Source organism: Tauraco erythrolophus, chromosome 2 (assembly GCF_009769465.1).
Source record: "Tauraco erythrolophus isolate bTauEry1 chromosome 2, bTauEry1.pri, whole genome shotgun sequence".
Taxonomy (NCBI): domain Eukaryota; kingdom Metazoa; phylum Chordata; class Aves; order Musophagiformes; family Musophagidae; genus Tauraco; species Tauraco erythrolophus.
This window is the reverse complement of record NC_141466.1, coordinates 128,654,795-128,675,792: the sequence shown is the minus strand read 5'-3', so window position 1 is coordinate 128,675,792 and position 20,998 is coordinate 128,654,795. Positions and strand designations below refer to the sequence as shown.

Genomic DNA, 20,998 nt, shown 5'->3' with positions numbered 1-20,998 from the left:
ACCACAGATACGCAGTTGCAGAATAAGGGCACGTCAGGATCAGCAGGAATATTCTACCCCTCTAGGAGGGCGTTAATGATTGCCGGACTTAATTATTGTAGTGAATTTCAAACATTTTTCTGTAAATAAACAGATGAAGAGATTAAATGACACACACTAGTAGTTGTAAATCTTGGAATCTTCTAATCACAACTGGAAGTTTGTGATGATGGGGAAGGAAAGCTTTAATCGATGTTAATACCTAAACTAAGAGATCATTGCTGGATGTAATCCTGTGGGGTAAGGCATAATTTGTAATTTTAAACAGCCAATAAATAATTTCACGGAGAGTATTAATGTCTAAATCGACTAATTTATTTTTTTAAGTATTTGAATTAGTCTGAATGTTCTACTTAGCTGTAAGTGATAGGAAAGTATTCCAACAGTACCTGGTCAACAAAATAGTGGAAGCTTATTCAAAAGCTACTGATCATAAATAGAAATGTGAGTTATAGTCATGAAAAAAATACTTTTTCTAAAGATAAAGAAGAACCTGGTCATCTTGGTATAGCAATAACAAGGATGAGAGGGTAAATTCAAAATTTCAGGCTGAGAATTAGGAGTTGAAAAATGCTTATTCTAAACTATGAAATGTAACATTAAGAACAAATTAAACTGAATGAATCCTGGGGCAGCTGGGATTTTCCTGGTGGCCGAGACCCCCAGCATTCCAGCTCACCCTAACAGCCACCCCAGCTGTCCCACATGCACAGCAGTAGCGTGACGCCACCACAGGTACCCCTTTCCTTCACACATTAACAGCTTTTATTTGCATAACTGTAATTTGCATCTTATAAAATAGTTTACTTTTTGACTTCTAAGCTAGTTTTGGGGAAAACCAAGTAATGTATGGGGTGGGAGGGGTGTGTGTGGATTGCTTAAGCTGTCCCGAGTTTCACTCCTGCGTTTTTCCAGAACACAGCTGGGAATTGACCACCACCACAATGGAAGCAACCAAAGGAACATTAAAGCTGTTTCAGAGAGATGCACACCTGTTATTTAAAATCCGTTTTGGATAAATCCCTATTAATAGATAAGCCTAGTAACAGTAGTATTATCCTTGCCTTTTTAGAGCTAGGTTTAGTTTTGACACTTGCACCAGAACCTGCATGTTAAGACTGTCCTTTGCCATACTCTGGATCACATGATGGCATCAGAAATCACTGCAGCCTTCAGGAGACAGAACAGAGCAAGGAATGTAAGAGTATGCTTAAGTGTTATTGCTTCAAAGATACTCCCTCACTCTAGCCAGTCATATTTAAGGGAGATAATACCACTACATTATGGAAAACTTTGAGAGAAGCAGCTCTAAGCTAGCGTGTTACTAGAACACAAATTCCAGAGTGCTTTCAGAGTACATTAGAAGAGCTAATTTTTTGCTGTTAAAACTTTTCAGAGCAAAATAGGAGCATGTAGCACAGAAAAGCAAATGCAACATTAAAAAAAAAAAAAGGTTACTTTCTAGCAAAATGATAAAGCAAAGACTCAGGTAAAGACTACTGCATGTTTATTGATAAGCAGCGTTTCCTTTTTGAAATCAGAAATTTTATTAAATTAACACAATAGAAGTACAGAAGCCTTTGTGGACTTTCAGACAATTCACACGGGCGCTTTTGGTGAGGAAACCACATTCCAGACTAGAGGAAAGGAGCTCTAGGGCACACTCTCACCTTGCTTCGTTCAGCTTACCGAGTGTTCACCTGCAAACAAGAGTTCACACAATCAGGCACAAGAATTCCACAGGATAAGTAACAATTACTTCTCTGCTTCAAGATCCTATTTTTTCAGTCACTTTAACTCCTTATGTTAGGGTACAATACTTCTAATGCATTTCATTTTATTCTAATTGTAGTTATTAGACCGTTTGGTTGTCTAAGTAGCATGTAAACCGAGAATGCTGTGCAGTAGTTGTATTTTGAAGTAGAGCAAATTAGATGACAGTAACTATCCTGCTGCTTGTGAAAAAAAAAATCAAACAAAACATGATGCAACCACTACTCACCACATCATCGATCTTCAGAATGCTGCGCACAGTTTCTGTTGCGAGAGTCAACGCACTCAAGGACACCAGCAGCGGCTGGACAACCAGCTCCTCCAAGATGTTGGAAATGCCACCCTATAACAAGAAGTAGCTTTTAATTAGTGCAAGTCAGACTACAGTTAGATTTATTCAAGTTTTCTTTTAGTAGAATCCTAAGAAAAACAGTCAACTCTAAATTAGACTATGAGCTGGTACTCTTCCACCCTCAAGAGGAACACTGCAGTACGCATCTTCTCCCTAGCGCTTGACAGAGCCAGTCAAAATCAGACGAGAGAAAAGATAAAACATAGCAGCTTGAACATGGTGGCAACTTCACAGAAGGTAGCCCACTGTGTAGCGTATGAGCACCTTCCACTGCAGATAACACCAATGGATCATTCTAAATGGATCTATTTTTGTAGCTGAAATCATGTTTTGAAGAGACACAGGACGCTTCTTGTCCTGTGGCTATGGCATTTAATTATCTGCTATTATCAATACTGAGGATAAGCTGTTAAAGCCTCAGAGAATGAGCTATAATCTACCTCACTGATAATTTTAGAGAGAACACTGTTGGGAGACACAAACTTCTCCTATCCCTAGTTTAACTCTAGGCTAAGAATTTTCCTTTTAATGCCCAAGTGTTTTTTTTAAGCTATGCCATGCCTATCCAATTCCTTGTTACCTTTCTGACGTTAATGCCAGCTGTTTTCTCTCCCTGAGCGTGCCTGTTTCTCAGCTCCGTTACCGTTGAAATAGGATTGAGGCCCGCGTTTTCGGCCAGCGTGGACGGTATGACTTCCAGCGCGTCTCCGTAGGCGCGGACGCAGTACGAGTCCATGCCCCTCAGAGTGCGAGCGTACTCGTTCAAGCGCAGCGCCAACTCTATCTCTGGTGCTCCACCTCCTGCAATTAAAGCTCTGGGGACAGAAATTAGACATAAAAACACATAAGCACATAAATTATCAGCCTCCTGTATTATTAATACACGAAATTAACCGAACTGAGACACTACCTTTTCTTAACTAAGCATCTTATAACACACAGGGCATCATGAATTGAACGCTCGGCTTCTTCTAGAACAAGTTTGTTGGATCCACGTACCACGATGGTTACAGTTTTTCCAGGGTTTGTGCAGCCTGTGATCTAAAACGTAAAGGCAAATAATAGAACTGAAAAAAAACCCAAGGTATGGACAAAGAGAGACTTCAGATGGTATTTACAAGTTCTAGAGTAACTGATGTCCGGCTAAGCAAAACCACTACACTTATCAAATCGGTGGCTAATCAGGGATTAGAAGCAAGTACTTTAATGTTTGTTACCACTGAAATTACACTGAAGTTAGTGGCTGTTATTAAAAGAATTAGCAGATATTAAGTAGGTATTAGCACTCGGTCACTCACCTTTATTAGCTTCCCAGAACCGTTCAAACTGACCTCCTCTGCCAGCTCTGCAGACCCCAGCATGTCAGGAGTGAACTGGTCAATATGAGCAACAGGCTTAGTTCCAATTGTCTGAAAAAATAATGGGAAAAAAGTAAAAATAAAATTCCAGAACCTGAACGGCGGAGTCAGCGAGGGTAATGCACGATGTTCTTCTACATATTACAGCAAAATGCAGTCAGGACTATGGCTTTTACATCTGTCCCAAATCTTTCCAGAAATGTGACTGCTCAACAGAACAGAAATGGTTTTTAGGGAAATGTCTGTTCTTACGTTCTAGTCAGAACACGAAACTTGCCAAAGTGTCATAATAAACTGGCACTGGCTGGTACTTCATTTCGGGGCAGTCTTTAAACACCACTGCTACTTGAACAGCTATTTATATTACTCACTTTACCTTACATATAAACTCAATGTCATCTCTTTCAATGTCTTTAACCACCATGATCTTCATTTTGTTCAGAAAATGGAGGGCTAGGTCACTGAGAGCATCCCTAAAAACGAGAGGGAAGCAGTCAGTCCACAGTGCTGTTGTAGTAACTGGGTCATACTAGCCAGTTGCACGCTTCTTACCAGAAGCACTGAAATTCTTTATAGACTACAAAGCAGAGATGTCATTTAATTAAAAAAAAAAAAAAATATATATATATATAGACAACACTAGTGCTTTCTAGAAGTACAGCTGCTGTTACAACCACTCTGACACACTCTGCCCAAGTGAGATTGTTAATATTTAGCTTCAGTTTTCCAGGTATTCCGGACAATTCCAATTTCTCCCCCAAACACACAGAGTAAATGAGCACTATTAACATACCGCAGAATAGACTTCTGGATCAGCAGCACGTTGCATCCAGCCTTCTTAATTTGCTTAACTAAATTTAGAATATAGGCTCTCTCTTCACGCAGTACTCTGTCCATTTGAGCATAATCAGAAACAACTATTTGGTTGTCCATCTGTCATAAGGCAAAAAAAAAAAAAAAAGAGAAAGGCAAGCATTATCAACAACCACTGACTTTAAAAGCAAGCGTCAAGATGTTCTGAATTCTTTAACTTGGGAGCCTGTGATTCAAAGTTTTTTACATTAAAGAATTTTGATTATCTAAGCATTACCCAGCAGACCTTCATTACAGCTGTGGCACAGAGCTGACATTACAGTATCTTGGAAAAAACATGTTATTGTTACATTCACTCTCCCAAGTGCTACCACAAAAAGTTTTGCTCTAGTCACAGTTTAACTTACATCTGTCTTTGGAGCAGACAAGCAGAACTGAATGAGGCCAATTTTGGCTTTTTCCACTCTGGTTACACCAGTATTTGCCACCTTCTGAGTCAGGACAAGTCCTTCAACCAGTTCGCAATCGTCAATTGTGCCTCTGGAAACAAAACCAATTCATGACTCTGGTACTTTGGGAAGCCCATTTCACAGAGACAAAATTCATCTAGATAAAAATTGTCTCTTACCCCAACTTCTTAACAATTTTGATGTCTCTGAGGTCCACACTATTAGCTGTAGTTGGGTCAATCACCTTCATCACTGCGTCCACGCTCATTGGAGAAAGTAAACTAGAATACTGACACACAACCTGTGGGATTTGATAGTAAAGAAAAAAAAAAAAAGGGTGAGATTTAACAATGGTAAGTGGTAATTTCAAAATAATAGCAATTGTATTTCAGTGTTTGACTTCTGAATGTTGAAACAAAGCTCGTTTTCCTCCCCAGTTCAACAACCAGATGTCTTTTAACATGGCATCTTCTTAATGGCTACTCTATTTACTGGAAAGAGCAGCTACGTTGATGGGAAAACCTGTGCTTAGGGACTTAAAGAAGCAACTTGATTTTCTCTTTCTTAAGACTCTTGAAATAAGACTTTTGAGAGCTTCCCGAATTATTCTGCTGGGAGGGAAACTAGCAGGCTTCTCCAGATTTCAATGCTGTTTTAGGAGTTTCTGCCACATGAACAAGAACTGCCTACACAAACTGTTGGCAAAAGCTCTCAGTATTCTGATTTTTCTGTTGCTGTTTTCAGCTGAAGCTTGTTTTCACACTTGCAGTCAACACCTAAGATCACTAAGTATTTCAGACTGAAATTCAGTCTGAGAGCTTCGGTTCCATCTGACTCAACCACGGCTTTCTGAGAAGTCAGTCGAAGAGAAGGCAGCCAACATCCGAAAACCAACTAAATTTGTGACGTGCAGGGTATCCTTAGTAACTGCACTGCAGCACGAACTGGGAAAAGCTGGCCCAGAGGGTGTGAGGTTCAAGTATCAGCCATACCTTCGAATTCAGGGACGTGGTTGCACTATTCAGCAGGGTTTCTCTGTCACTCAGTTCAACTGGCTGCGCCATGTTGGTCAACACTTCAATACCTTTATCCAAAGCTTTCTGGAATGACTCTGAAATGATGGTGGGGTGAATTCCTGTGGACAGTATAAAAAGGCTGTTAACAGTCATGCTTTCAAACCAATGGGTTTGAAAATAAAATATAAAGACATTTTAGCAAAATATGTTCTTTGTGAGTAGATGACATCCCTTATTACTTTCCATTGTTAAAGCTGAGGAATAAAGCTGTAATGTTCCCAATAATTTGTCCTCATGGACAAGTACAACGTGTTTCCCTCTGATGTCTGACATCCCAGAAACATACTTTCTCAAAGCTTCGTTTACCCTTGTCATTCTTAAAGCTGTTTAGGTAAGACCTGTGAGGAGTCTGACAGCGATTTTATTACAGATTTTCAAAAACTGTTTTCCCACAGTTGGCTATTAAATTTCCCAGTTTCTCTGGAGTGTGTGACATACCCTTTGTCTTTTCAAAGCAGGCAGCTTATGGGCGAACGTTAGACAGGCATCTTCTAGCTACCTCTTAGAGCAGAGGATGCCAGGCTGCTGGTCCAGCAGTACCACCAGTACCAGGAGAGGAAGTAAACATAAGCAAACCGTTGGCAGGGGGCAGAAAGAGAACAACAAGCCAAACGGGGTGCCATCGAGATGAGGCAAGTGTGAGTAAACCACTAGCACGTCCAGATCTGAGACAGAAAAGAACTCTGCAGGTCCAGTCATCCTTGCTCTGTTCCCAGTGCACACAGAAGCCGAATCGTTACCTGGACAGCTGGAAAACCTCCTGAAGTGCACAGGAGCAGAGGACAAGAGAATGTCCTGAGCTAAGGGAACAGAACCTACGCGAACTGCTGCCTTCTGTAAGTAACGTCTTTTCCTGACCTGACTGTCTCAAGGTCCCTATATCGTTAAGTGATGGGAGGGGAGAAATTTACCAGTATAAAAAAAACCTGTAGAATCACTGGTTCCAAATTTCATTTATACCTCCTTACGTTATCTCGCTGTCCGCGTAAGTGTAATCAAGGTGGGTTTTCACAAAGCGACATTCATCATGTCACCTAGGCACTATTTCCTGTATCGACAGCAACACGCTCGAATCAAAGAAAAAGCTAAACAGCTTTTTAACCAAAAGTGGGACACAAGTGAAACCCGAATGTGAAGACTCAAGTCACCTTCCACACTGAAACTGGAAACAGCTACTTCAAGCTTCATTATACACGTGCAAGCGGACGGAGGGCTTAACTATGTCCAGTCACGTTTTCATATTAAATATATACATTTACCTTTCTGAAGAAGTCTGGAACAGGCATCCAAAAGAGCTCCAGCAATGACAACAACAGACGTAGTGCCATCACCAGCTTCAATATCTTGTGCTTTTGACAGCTCTACCAACTAAATGACAAATTATGGCACAAGTTTAGGCATAATGCTACTTCATTGCAAACACTGACAATTACCAAAAAAAAAAAATATTCAGGAATGCAGCACTGTTCAAATCAACGTATCAGCACTAACTACGCCTTTTCTAATGGGCAGTTGGTACCTTTTGCACCTCGCTTTCCACACTTGTACATCTATTTGGTGTACCACTGTGAAACAGATCCTTTGCAGAAGCAAAGACAACTTTCTCCCAAGCTTAAAACCAACCACACCTATCCAACAGGCCTACCTTTTCCTTGCCTGTAGGAGGGTCACAGGAACCTCATTTCCATCGCCACCCACAACCACATCTAAGAGGTCTACGTTCAACTTCTCAAAAGACCAGACTACTGTATCCTCGGACCACCTGTCCATAATGTCATTAATTCTCTTTTTCCATTAATTTCTTTTTCATTATATTCTGTTCCAGCAGTTTAGGATATCACAGACTTTTCTTTCTTGCATGAGAGAGGTGGTTGGGATAGATTCTTTTATGTCTTAAAAGATGTCAAGAGACATTATGCATAAAGAATACCAGATAAGAAATACAGACTTGGAACTCTTCAGCAGATCTTACAATCAAAATAAATGTTCCTGGAGCACGCTGCACAAAATTTCTTCCTCTACTGCTACAAGGTAACACTCCTCAAATCCACATAAAATGTTACCACAGTTTTTTGTCCCAGAAATTAAGCTCTAACACATATCATTGTCTGAATAATGGAAAAGAAAAAACGCTTACCATTTTGGCTGCAGGGTGCAGAACCTGCATCTGTTTCAGAATAGTAGCACCATCATTAGTGATTGTCACATCCCCTTTAGCGTCCTGAATCTGAGAAGGAAGAGGAGAAACACAGTTCTGATCAGTAACTACAAATCTTTCATTTAATTTGATACTCAACATAAAATATTTTTCCTGACAACATTATTTCTTCAAACTAAGATGTGCGTTTAGTTCACACTTTCCCTTAAATAAACGAAACTTGGAAAATAATTTCAAGGCAAAAGATGGCATCCTATATAAAACATATTGACTATACAGTATCTCCAGTAAACTTAACATTTTAGAAATTTAAGAATAAAGTTTACCATTTTATCCATTCCCTTTGGTCCAAGGCTTGTTCTGATTGCATCGGCAACAGCTAGGAAGAAAGAAAAACACATTAGCAAGCTGATCTAAGGAACTACCAGCACTCACTCCATCATTTTAAATAGTTCTTTGGAAAAGAAAGCCCTTCCCAGTATCAAGCAGCTCCCAGTTAGATCATCCTTACTAGTAGAATTACAAAAAACGTTATATGCAGACTGATTTCCACAGCTCCTTTTTTTAAACAATTAACACTCGATCACTTGATTACCGCCATTTTAAAACCGAGTAACAACGCGGAGACATTATATGCCAAAAAACGCGACCAACGCCTGTGCCAAACGCCAAACACAGCACTGGCCCCAGCCCGGGAGTTTCCTGCCATTAAAAAAACGGCAAGACCACCTCCCGCCGAAACAAACCCAGCTCGTATGGCGGGGGGCACGGCGGGAACACCGTGACACCGGACCACGGCCCCGCCTCTCCCCCCGACCCGAACCGGCGCACACCGCGGCACCGGCGCAGCGCTCCCGCCTCCCCCGCGGCCGCGCCTCACCTTTGCCAGCGGAGATGTTGCTGAAGCGGATCTGGGAGGGTTTGTCCCGGTCCTGGTAGGTGCCCTTGGCGCGGTTCCCGGCGCCGCCATGGCCCTTGGGCCCTGCGTTCTCCGGCATCGTCCCCGCCGCCGATGGACGCGGACAGCCCGCGGTCACGGCCGCCGATGGGCCCCGCGGTCGCGGCCGCCGATGGACGCGGACGGCCCCGCGGTCGCAGCCGCCGATGGACGCGGACGGCCCCGCGGTCGCAGCCGCCGATGGAGGCGGATGGCCCCGCGGTCGCGGCCGCCGCACCCGGAACCTTCCAGAAAGCGCCGCCACCAGCAAGGCGCTCCCGGGGCCTTCCGCCGGCGCCAGGCGTGACGTCGCGCGCAGAGGACAGCCCTTTGCGCGCCTGCGCACTGGTAACCAAAAAAGGAATCCGCCGCCTGCCGGCGAACGGCACGGACACCTAAAGGCACCCGGCACCGCCGCTAGAATGAGCCGCCAGGGGGCCTCGCGGAGGTTTCCCGCCCAGCGGGGCTGCGCCTTGCGCGCTCTGAGGGACACCCGGAGGCTGAGGGGGCGGTGGCCGCCCGCGGCCCCTCCAGCACCTGTTTTCTTACGATTTGCAGAACCTGCTACCAAAAAGGGGTTTAAGCAGCAGCTTTGTCGCCAAGGGAAGTCAGACAGATTTGAATTAAGGGCAAGGAGCAGAAACAATGTATATTTTCTTGTAACACCCCGATCTTCCCAGGTGTCTGAGGCGCTCCTGCTTCAGCTTGTATCACTATTATAAAAAGGTAGGCTTTGTTAGGAATAAAAATAATGCCAGAGTTGAAAGATGGCTTATACCTGTTAGAATAATCTCGCTTCAGCTTCTGTGTTGATACAAGAAGCTTCTGTATGCATGTCTTTTTTTGGGGATTTCTGAATAGTTATTCAAATTATTTTCTTCACCTTGAACGGAATACAAACGTAACGTGGGTTAGATGCAAAGCACGCACTTGAATCCACAAAGTGAATCAGTTTTGTACCCTGTTCAAAGTAAGTCACAAAGTAAGACACGGCAGCTCAAAAGAGCTCTGGCTAAAAGACAAATGCCCAAGTAATGGCTAAACCATATAATTTTTTTTGACATACCTCTTTCAGACTGGATGTGAAAAGTCAGGATTTATAACATGGCAGTGCCAATAAAGTGCTCTCATGTAGAGACAGTTACACAGCAAGAAACGTGCCCCTGTGCCAATAACGTGCTGCTGATGGAAGGCAGTATGTTGTAAGAAACAGGCGAAGGATGTGAGATCTGGAGCCTGTTTTCCATTTGCAAATATCCTATATCAGGAGCTGGTTGCAAGTGAAACATGTCCTCATGGTGAGCAATCTTCTAGAGCCAGCAACAGCTTTGTATGGTGATACAGAAAAATCAAGCCTTTGGATAGTTGTGTTGTCAGAAAAAAAAAAAAAAGGAAAAAAGACTCTGTAGTCACATGATTTCATAATCTCCCAACCATTTTTAACAGTTGCTTTTGATTTTTTTCATGGGATTTATGCAACATTGAAGCATAGATAACTGCTCTTTGTCTGTTGAAGACGTTTGTAGAGAGAAGGTTTTGGAAGTGAATGGTCTTTGCCTTTTTATATTCAATTTTTAACAGGCAGAGAAGAAAACAGTTTTAAGTATAAAAGTGGAGATATATCTAGGTCATGGACAGAGGAAAGGTCTACTACTTGACCTGGATTTCTATCATCAGAATCATCAGAAACACATCCTAAATGACGAGATCACTGGGGTCTCTGACCCTGATCTTAAAGTACATCCAGCAGGGGTGGCAAGAGTGCTAAATCCTGGACATTTAACACTAATGCGGTGTTAAAGCTAGTATCTGTGCTGTTAATCAGTAGAGAGCCAAGCTTTGGAAAGTGCTGTTGAGGTATGTTTAGGTGGTTGTAGCTGGCCACCTCCTTGTCGCCTCAGGTGAGAGATCATTTCGAGTTTGTTGGGTATCACAGGAGGTTCCTGGTTTCTCACGGATATATATAATGAGCGGTACAGCTGCCTTTAAGAGTACTCTGTAAATTTGGGCAGCGGTAGATGTTGCTTCTCGGGTGCTGAACTGGGCTTTGTGTTTGGTTATGCCATAAAGTGGCACAAAGAACCTGGTTTTCTGGCAGGAAAAGACAGATAACGTGCCATTGCCATCAGCGAGTGCGTGCTTGGTGCCACACCAGGCTTAGGAGAAAGGTTTTTTCAGGATTTTGGAGGAAATTAAGGTTAGAACTGATGCTGTCACAGCTACCTTGTTACACGTAGCTCTGTGTCTGGCAAGAACAGAGCCCCTCTAGTGTTAAGAATCCTTTGGGATTGGAGGAGTTTGTTCCATTGCTGGGTGGAGAGCCTGGATTTTTCTTGGTCTGTAACAAGTCGCTGAGCTAAATTTAGGGCTGCTGTGGTTAGCAGCTACATTCTTATGAATAATTTTGGCCTGGCAGGGTTGCTTCTCTAGAGCTGGGCTTCAGGGCAGGGTTAGGATTAAGGGTGTCGTAAGCGTTAGTCTGCGCTCAGGTTTGCACTGGCTAATTTAGAGGTGGTCCTCAGCCGCTGTCATCTTCATCTGCCTCGTTCTGTGTCCAACAGAAACTCCTTGGCTAGGGTTTGGTTTGATCTTAGGTCATTGCAGGTTTGAAGGTGGCCCTGGGTGGAGACTGACCCAGAGCGTGCATTGTGGTTTATTATTTGTTTAGAGTCTGCTACCTGTAATTTAGATGAGCAGATACGTAGGACTATCACGCTGTTGAGTTTTATTTAGGGCTTTGGCTACTACTCAGTTTTCTGCTTCATTCCACATGAAATAGAGGTTACTTTTTTATTTCTGTTAGTGCACATTCAAGGGCAGCATTATGGTTTGGCTTCTTCCTGCTGTGTCCCATTGACCTGGGTGTCGCTTGTTGATGATCCAGGCAGAGGGTTGTGGAGGGACGTTTCTTAGGAACTCATCATTCGGTGTTGCTTGTGGGAGAGTTGTGTGAGATCATAGAATCATAGAATGGCACAGGCTGGAAGGGACCTCAGAGATCATCTAATCCAACCTCCCTGTCATGGGCAGGGGCGCCTCTCAACTAGATCAGGCTACTCAAGGCTCCGTCCAACCTGGCCTTGAACACCTCCAGGGAGGGGGCATCCACAACTTCTCTGGGCAATTTATTCCAAAGTCTTACCACCCTCGTACTGAAGAATTTCTTCCTAAAATCTAATCTAAATCTGTTCTCCTTCAACTTAAACCCATTTCCCCTTGTTGTATCAGTGGACAGACACTCTTGTAAAAAGTCCCTCCCCAGCCTTCCTGTAAGTTCCCTTCAGGTACTGGAAGGCAGCTATTAGGTCCCCCCGAAGTCTTCTCTTTTCAAGGCTGAACAATCCCAGCTCCCACAACCTGTCCTCGTAGCAGAGGTGCTCCAGCCCCTGGATCATCTTTGCGGCCCTCCTCTGAACACACTCCAACAAATCTACGTCTCTCTTATGGTGGGGACACCAGAATTGGACGCAGTATTCGAGGTGGGGTCTCACAAGAGCAGAGTAGAGGGGGAGAATCACCTCTCTTGACCTGCTGACCACACTTTTCTTGATACATCCCAGGATGCGGTTGGCCTTCTGGGCCGCATGAGCCGGCTCATGTTGAGCTTCTCATCTATAAACACCCCGAAATCCTTCTCTTCAGGGCTACTCTCAGCCCACTCTGTCCTAACATCTATCAGACTCGCTGTCCAAGTACAGCTTCATGTCAGGGTGAAGGCTGAAGTTGGAGATGGCAGATCCAAAGGACCAAATTTGCTGTTCAGTCGTGTTCAGAGCCAGCACTCACGGAAAACTCCCAGGCTTGTTTTAGAGCTGGGCTTAGACTTGGAGGTCCCAGCGCATTATGTTGTTTTTCTTACCCTCTTACTGTCATTTCTGGCTGTTCTGACTCTTCCAGCATTTCCAAGGAGCAGTGAGATGATAACAAATCATACAGAAAACACCCCCACACATGATCCTGGGGTTGTAATATTTTTTTTTTAGGTTAGTTTCTTGAAAAAATGAGATTTGTGCACTTAGTACTCTGTCCTGCAAATAAGACTTGGACTAAATTTGACTAAATGTGGTAGAAACTCAGCGTTTTCTGGCTTTGTGTAAATAGACAGCTGCAGAGAAGAGCCATTTTTAGTTAAGGCACCCTGAGGACAGAGCTCCGTCCTTCTGGGATGTTCGTCGGTGGCGCAACGTTTCCATGGCTTTCCAAGTTTTATTTGACTCAGGCTCAAACGAACCGCTATCAACACAAAACTTTTTGGGAGCCACTGTTGTACAAGGTGCTTGTGATTCTGGGCAGGTCCCGTCCCCTCTCTGCCTCCTGATTTTTCTTCCCCAACTATTTCCAGTTGGTGCAGTCAGACGATAAACTTTTTTACTAGTTTGTGCGGCACCTTTCAAACAGGGCTGTAATACCAGGTGGACCTTGCTAGCTCTATTGCAACATGAACAGCGTGAACAACCTTCACAGCATGAACACCATCAGAGGACAACTGATCATTTGATTAGGACAAAATGGGGCTCCTGGGAATGTTTGCATCTCTGTCCTTTTTACGAGGGGAAGGACGCCCGGGATGTGCATCTTTACTACTTACTACTACTGCTTACGTCAAGTTGGATATGAGTGTTAGTCTCATGTAGGGTCTTTTTTCCTTTTTTTCCTGGAGATAACTTGCCGATTATTCTCAAGGCAGCAGTGATGACAGCATAACGAATGACTGCCAAAAAGAGAGTGACATCATTTCACCTCGTGGCCTTAGATAAGTTATTAAGTACCACTACTTAATCATGCTCTGATAAGAGCGAGTAACTTCTAAACTTTTAATAACTGTAATACTCCTGCCTTCCCAGCACAAAATACTTTGCATAGCAAGTAGATTTTAGTTTTTCAAAGAAGAAAGTCTCTACCTAGTGATGAGTGTGTGATTTTTTTTTTTTCCTTTTATCTGGAGTTTCATCCTGGAGGTTATTGCTCTTGGTGTCTGCGCGCTGGTTAGATCCATGCAGGAGCTGCCAGCCCTGTGCACGGCAGGGATAGCTGCGTCGCTGCTTCCACCTTCCAGAGGAGACAGTGGAGAAGGGATCCTGGTTTTCATGGAATTTTCTTGGGATTCTTTTACTTGATTTCTTTTACTTGATTTCTTTTGATTTTCTTTGGTTCTCTCCTGCTCTGGGCGTATCCAATATACAATATATTGTCAAGGCTTTTTGTCCCTTTTCTCACACTCCCTCCGTTTCTTCACATTTTTTTTCTGGTTTTTTTTTTTTTCTTTTTTATGTTCCTTTAAAAAAAAATAATCTGAGAGTCATGGTAAGCAGTTGAAAAGACTGCTTGCCCCTTACAGAAGGTTGCAAAATGAGGATATATGCTGTGGTGGTGTGTTGGGAAACACACAAAGTGCCAAACAAGTATTATCTTCTTACACGTACTAATAGGTAATGTCATCCTGCACTGAAGTGTGGAGATTGGGTAGCAGCACAAAATGCACTGCTGCACTGTGGTTTGGAAGAGAAGAAAAATACCTTATTTATGGTGATTTTATTCTGCCAAGACACTCGGGTAAACATTGCTAATCATGTGAAGGATTTGCTATAAAGGATTTCCTATGGGTTCAGCCCTTTTTTTTTTTAAGACTGCGCTTTAAAGGTAGCTGCGTTGTCAAAGTACTCTCAAAAACGTGCTGTGGCATGGGAAATACCAGCTTGAAGTTATGGGTTGGTCAACTCTAGCGGTGAAAATGGAGACGATTTATTTCCTGCTTTCCTGGCAGCCCCTGACTCTTCAGAGGTGCTTTAGCTGGGGCATGTAAAAACCTACATTTTGCATTCGGGCAGATCAGTTCTGTGTACCAGTGTGCCCAGAGAACTGTTCTGCTCGTGTGGACATACTGCGTGGTGCTGAGGAATGGTCCAGTGCACTGTCGGTTTGTCTGCCCAGGGCTACAAAAGTTGCCACCGTGTGCTGGATTTACAAAATCCATAAGCTTCGGTTGGACCATCAGTGTATTTTGAAGCAGATAAAGAGTTGCTTAGAAAGTCCCCATCCAATTATTGTAGTATTCCACAGAAATATGATATGCAAAATTAAATTCAAGATACCAGATGACATAAACATACTTAACTGGTACTGATCTTTATCTGGGCTGAATCAAAAAACCAACCAATTCTTGCCTCTTTTTTTTTTTTTTCCTGTAAGTGCAATGAATGTGATCTGATCTTTTTTTTTTTTTTTCCAAAATCTACAATATTTTTTAAAAATCTTATTGGACTTATAGACTGCTTTGCCAGTTTCAGTTTTCCCAGGCAGTAATCCCCTCCTTGCTCTTAAGAAAAATTTAACATTTTTCCTTATCAGTGTCAAGTTGGCAGAGGAATTCCTGGTCGTAAGGCTACAAAAAGAATTAGACAGGGCCAGATAAGCTGCTGAACAACAGTCTGTGGGACTGGGGCTGTTACTACTGTTAATTCTCAGCACTTGTGCTTTCTTTCCCTTCGAGTGTTAATAGGTGAGGATACACAGATGCACAGAGGCAGGCACATGGGTAACTTAAGTTTTTGAGCTTGGTCTGTAGGGAGCAGGTTCTTTGGTGGAAGAGTATTTCCGTATGGATTAGTACCTGAAGAGATGATCCCACCTTCTCCCTCTAGATGACAGCAGAACACTAACCTTGCTGTAAGGGATTGTTTCTTGACTCTATTTCAAAGGAATATTGTTATTCGTTGTCCTGCTTGATTATTTTTCAAAGAGGTTGGAATTGTTGTTGTAATATATTGCCCTGCTTCAGAACAAACTCTGCATACTTTGGACAGCTGGTAAAAAGAAAAAGCACCAGGAGACTAAACATGTTCTTTTGTGAATATCTGTTTCTGCAAACACGAAACATGTTCGTGCTTGTGATACATAACTCTTGTCTTTCGCAGGTAAAGTGAGGATCAGACGCTTCTTGACGAGCAAGATCCTGAGCCCTCAGAGGCATCCTTGTTTCCAACACCACATGAATGTGTTTTTCTGTGGACCACTGAGGAGGAGCATGTCTGTGCCAGTGCAGAGGTTGCCCAGTGAGCACGGTGGTTTGATTTTGCATCCTTCCACAGGACAGGAGTCTTGGTGACGGCACCTCTAAATGTCATTTGTGCACCAAAGACAAGATGGTCCCTCTCTGTTCCCTCGCTGCCAGCAAGGCTTTTGCCTGCCTGGGTTCTGGCCCTTACAGAGAGCTGCTTTTTTTCTGTATGGAGGCCATTTTCCCAGAGTGTTTCTGCTTTCTGGGAGACTCCATGAGACACAGTGACTGATTTTCAAATGCCGAGTTAGAGGCAGAGCAGTGTGCAATTCTGCCATGACACCCAGAGGATGCATCCGCACGCACCGTTGGATGTTTTGGACGTCTTTTGCTTGAACTTGGTCCTGCAGAAGGAACAAAAAACATTGACAAGTGGATGGAGAAGGTTCCTAGGAATGCAGGTAACAATTTCTTCTTAAGAAGAAAAGCCAGAAAAACATAACACAGGCTCTTCGAAAAGTATGTTTAAATGCTGTCTGCACTTCCCCCAAGTCATCTTCCTCTCACAGTGAAAAAGGACAAGTTGAGCAGTTAAACTGTAAGTGGATTACCAGTAATCACCTTTTTCTGTAATGAGTTGGCTTTTGTTAGCCTTTAGTATTGTTTCAGTGATGTGTGAGTATCCCAGTCACGCTGCCAAAGTCATGTCTTTGGAGTTGGAGGTACAAACAGGATTTGCTGTTGTGTGCAAACAGGAAGAGGGGGAGGAACAGCCAGGCGGAACAGAACTGGGCAGCTTTCTAACATGGCTTTACACGTGGGTGGGGAAGTTTCTGTTGAGCTCCCTGGTTGTTCTCCCAACTGCCCCAGTCCCAAGCAGCACTGTGAGAGCCAGCTCTGCTGCTTGTGTTAATCCATGGTAAGGAAAATATGGGAAACGTCCAAACTGGTTATTAGTTGTGTTTACAAGAATGACAGCTCTGGGTTTTGAGGTTGGCGAATGGGGATGGCATTGATTTTTTTTCCTGCAGTTATACTGGGATGTGGTGGTTTAGGCCCCTCCAGCAACTAAACTGCATACTGCCACTCGCTCACTCTCCCCCACCCCCCGGGGATGAGGAAGAGAATTAAAGGAGAAAAGGAAAAGAGACCCGTGGGTTGAGATAAGAACAATTTAATATACTAATATATGAATACATACCTATATGTACAATGATAAATATATACGAATGAGTGATGTACAGTGTAATTGCTCACCACCCCTTGACCGAGGCCTGTCTCTTCCCGAACTAATGATCCCAAAACAGGTAAGTCCCAATACCGCAATTCTGGACGAGCGAGAGGCCCGAAAATAGAGAGCGAGACAGAGAGAAAGCACTCTGAGAGTCCGAGAGTGAGAGTCCTGGAAGAGCAAAGGCCCTTCTTTCTGGCTGTCCCTCATTTTATCCTGGGCATGACGCTGCATGATATGGAATACTAATTGGCCAGTTTGGCCTCAATCCTAAGTCTAAGTACAAATCATAAGGAGAGTCGTGGGCCCCCTGTCCCGGCTATGTTCCCCCCTCTCCTGTTGTGCTCCTGCACACTGGAAGAACATGGCAAGATGAAAAGTCCTTGAGGCCTCAGTGCCAACTACAAACATCAGTGCGCTGTCAGCGTTCTGCTCAGAGCAAATCCCAGACTAAAACCAAACCACCGAGTTCTTCTGGCTGCTAAAAAGAAGAGCTGACTCTGTCCCAGCTGAAACCAGGACACAGGATTATGTAGAAGCCAGCACATGGGCTTCAAGATAACTTTACCCTATTGATTGAAATACTGCTTGCTTTTTAGGGTTTACCTTGGAAATCTGGAATGGATAATGTGATGATTCAGTTTTTCTAGAAGTATACATTGATTTTAAGAACTAGCAATAGGCAGCGCTTTCAAAAAAAAGTTTATGCCTGAGTCCTTTGAAAACATTGTGACTTACTGGAATGAAAGTTGCACTTTTGAATAATCGCCATTTTACCTGTTCTTGGGCTGCAGCAGCTGTTTAAAAGGCACATGAGTTCTGGGTGGGAATACAGAGGGGACTTTTTTATCCAAGCTGGAATTTTTGGAGTATAGCAGAATAAAACCATTAGCTTTCTTAACGTGAAAATTATTTCAGAGTGTATATATATAATATATCCAAGGCAGAGTTGTTGTAGCTTAGCATAAATACCAGGAAAAAGCAAAGGAAGATAAGCAGTGATTCAGAGAAAAAAAGACAACAGAGTCAAGTTGGTCATTACGAAAATGAACTCTGGTGAAGCTGTAAAGGGGGGGAAGAACTTCTGCACCTGAAGCACTGATCGTTACCACGAGTGTCCATAAATAAAAATCCCATGTTTCGAATCCTGCTGCTAAATCTCTTCCACCCCACTTGTGAAAGGGTAGAGTGCGATCGCACAAGATAATGGCACAACCCCTGGTGGCGGCTCTGTGCTCCAGGAGAGTTCACCAGCCCAGGTGAAACTGGGCTGTTGAGGGTTTCTTTAAGTTGGAGCAAGTGGGGAATGTGGGAGAGGGACTTATATATTTGTTTGGCTCCCAGGAAAGGCTGTTTTTAAGAATGGGAGGCTCTCACTTTTGCCTTCGCTTGAAAGGAGGGAAAGCCTGTGAAAAGTCAGGAGAGGCAGGAGTGAATTGGTTGGAGAAATCGTGATAAACCTGGATCTCACAGTGGAGAAAGGTTCCAGGGACTGAGGCTGATGCGAGGCTGCGCTTCTGGGCCATGTCAGGCTGGAGCATCCCCTGGCCACTGACCCTCAGGGGAGTCAAGTCCTGTTACTGGCAGATCTTCTGCTGAGCTTTATGGCTTTCTAGTTAGGAGTGGTGGTAACGATGAGTTGCACCATTACAAAGGATAGATGTGTCCTCTCAAAATCTCATTTTAAATGGTGTCCTGTCACCTTGGACTAACTCATAGTTACGCTGGAACGATCTTTATTTTCAGTCGCAGTATCTTTTTTGTCCTCCTCCTCTAATCTTCAAGACTATATCAACTGCTATTCACAAATCTCTTGTTTTGCTCCACTTTGTCTGTTTCTGGTAATACCAAAGACCCCAGTCAAGGTCTCTTAGAGCTATGTTGTACAAACACAAGGAAGTATACAATCTCTGCCCTAGTTTGGGATAATGAGTCAAAGACTGAAGGTTCTTGCTCATTTCAAATGAAGTTAAAGTATCTTCTGTGCCTGTTCACCAGACCTTCCAGAAAATGCACCAAAAAAAATCCAGGCCGGAAATGAATACGAAAAACTAAGTCCAAACAAAGAAAGGCCTGAACTACCAGAATGTGAAAATAAAAGAGATTTTCAAGTGAAAGGTGACACCATCCCAGCTTTTTTGTTTGCAGTTTGCCTCTACTGGGAGTTCTGAGTCATGGGGTTCAGCCAAGCTCCTGACATGGCAGGAAATCGCAATGAGCATCGGTCCAGTGACGGTGTCATTCCCAGTACTGGTGTAGGAGAAAGGGCTTGCAAAACTTTCAGGGAAGGGCTGCAAGACCACAGTAGTGACGATGCCACAGGCCACCTTACGCACGTACAAAATGAAAGCTCTTATGACATCAGATAACACAAATTTACCGTAATAAAAACATTACTTTACTATATGCTGAAAGTTTGTTGCAAAATACATTTGAGTTAATTTCTCCGGCTAAACATTGTAGATGGTTAAAGACAACAGCACTAGGTCTTCAACAAAGAACCAGAATTCAACTCTGTAGCTTTTATTTCCATTAATACCAGAAGCATTAAAAAAAAATAAAAATGGACAGAACAGAGACTCTTTTACACTGTATAACACCTTTCATTCTCTGAGAGCTGGGAGGATTTTACGTATTGTATCCATACAGCAGTATGCAGCAGCAGAAACACAGTTACTGGAACATAAACCTATGGGTCTCTGAATAGGAAGCACTTGGGACAAACACCTCCTCTTAGAAAAACGTCTCTCTGAATTTTAGGGGCAAGCTCAAAGCTGCTGAGCAACTGGGGTTCTCAGCATCTGTTATGATTCTACAGCAGAAATTAGCACCCTAAAGTACATTTGAAAAATGTCTGCGTAACCGTCTGCTGCTAGCGGACGGGATTTCGGTTTTTCAAGTCTCAGCAACATACGCATTAAATTGTTTCATTACTTGGCTCTTTGCCTCTGTATGAGGTAAATCATCAGCCTGCTAAATCTGTAGGTGGGACTGAGCAATTATTTCTGCTTAAAACCAACTGCGAAGCAAACGCTGATGTGCTCCTCACCTTCTGTGGGTTACTGCTGAACTGCAGACTCCTCACTGCCTGTAACTGGTACTGCGCTAGCACTCGGGAGCCTCAGTTGTGGAAAACATCATACAAAGTCAAAATAAAACAATTATCCCTGCCCTAAGGATCCTGCCCTGTCCTTTTTTACAACTAATCTTCATGTTTCTGCTTCCTGATCTGAAGTTGGGCTGAGCAGTTGCAGTCACCAGAGCTGTTTACTGGAGTCAGATCTGCACAGCACTTCGCCACTGAGCCCAAGAAGACCTTTCACTCCTTCCAGGAACACTCTCTTTTTGGGTAGCACCACCTTTATATGGACACTAGAAGACAGGGAAAGCCCAGCTTCACTTATATGAATAAAAGCAGAGTTTGTCTTCCTTAGCTAGATGCATCTTGGATCATGGCTCTCAGAGGACTGTATCCCTGAGAGACACTGGAGGCAGACAGCTGGCAAGGCAGCCTCTCACTGTGTCAAATATATGCTAATATATTTGTAAGTGATTATAAAAAAAACTTTTCAAGGTTAGTGTCCAGGTTTGCTGCTGCTTAGCACATGAACAAGAGTCCAAAGGCTTTTTTTCAGTTTGGCTACCTTCATGATTATTTTTTTCTTTATTTGTGTGTTTTTCTCTCCCTTAGAAACATAAGGGCTATGAAGTCTTATGCTTCATAGTTTTGCTGAAGGACATTTTGAGAGTCTCAGGAAAACATACCAAGGTGACAGAGACAGTAAGCGTTGAATGTGTAGAGCAATCACCGAGAG

The 20,998-nt window shown here is 43.3% G+C and overlaps 1 protein-coding gene across 1 annotated transcript; it reads right to left on the bottom strand.

Annotated features, from left to right (window-relative positions):
- Positions 1 to 1,524: 1,524 nt before the first annotated feature.
- CCT4 (chaperonin containing TCP1 subunit 4) lies at positions 1,525 to 9,030 on the bottom strand. The gene is made up of 14 exons (XM_086631891.1): positions 8,899 to 9,030; positions 8,345 to 8,397; positions 7,998 to 8,087; positions 7,120 to 7,228; positions 5,777 to 5,919; positions 4,964 to 5,085; positions 4,743 to 4,875; positions 4,316 to 4,455; positions 3,899 to 3,995; positions 3,463 to 3,573; positions 3,075 to 3,205; positions 2,745 to 2,979; positions 2,042 to 2,155; positions 1,525 to 1,739 (listed from the first exon to the last, which is right to left on the bottom strand). The coding sequence occupies exons 1-14, from the start codon at positions 9,014 to 9,016 to the stop codon at positions 1,725 to 1,727; spliced, it is 1,611 nt and encodes a 536-aa protein (XP_086488017.1). The 5' UTR covers positions 9,017 to 9,030; the 3' UTR covers positions 1,525 to 1,724.
- Positions 9,031 to 20,998: the final 11,968 nt, after the last annotated feature.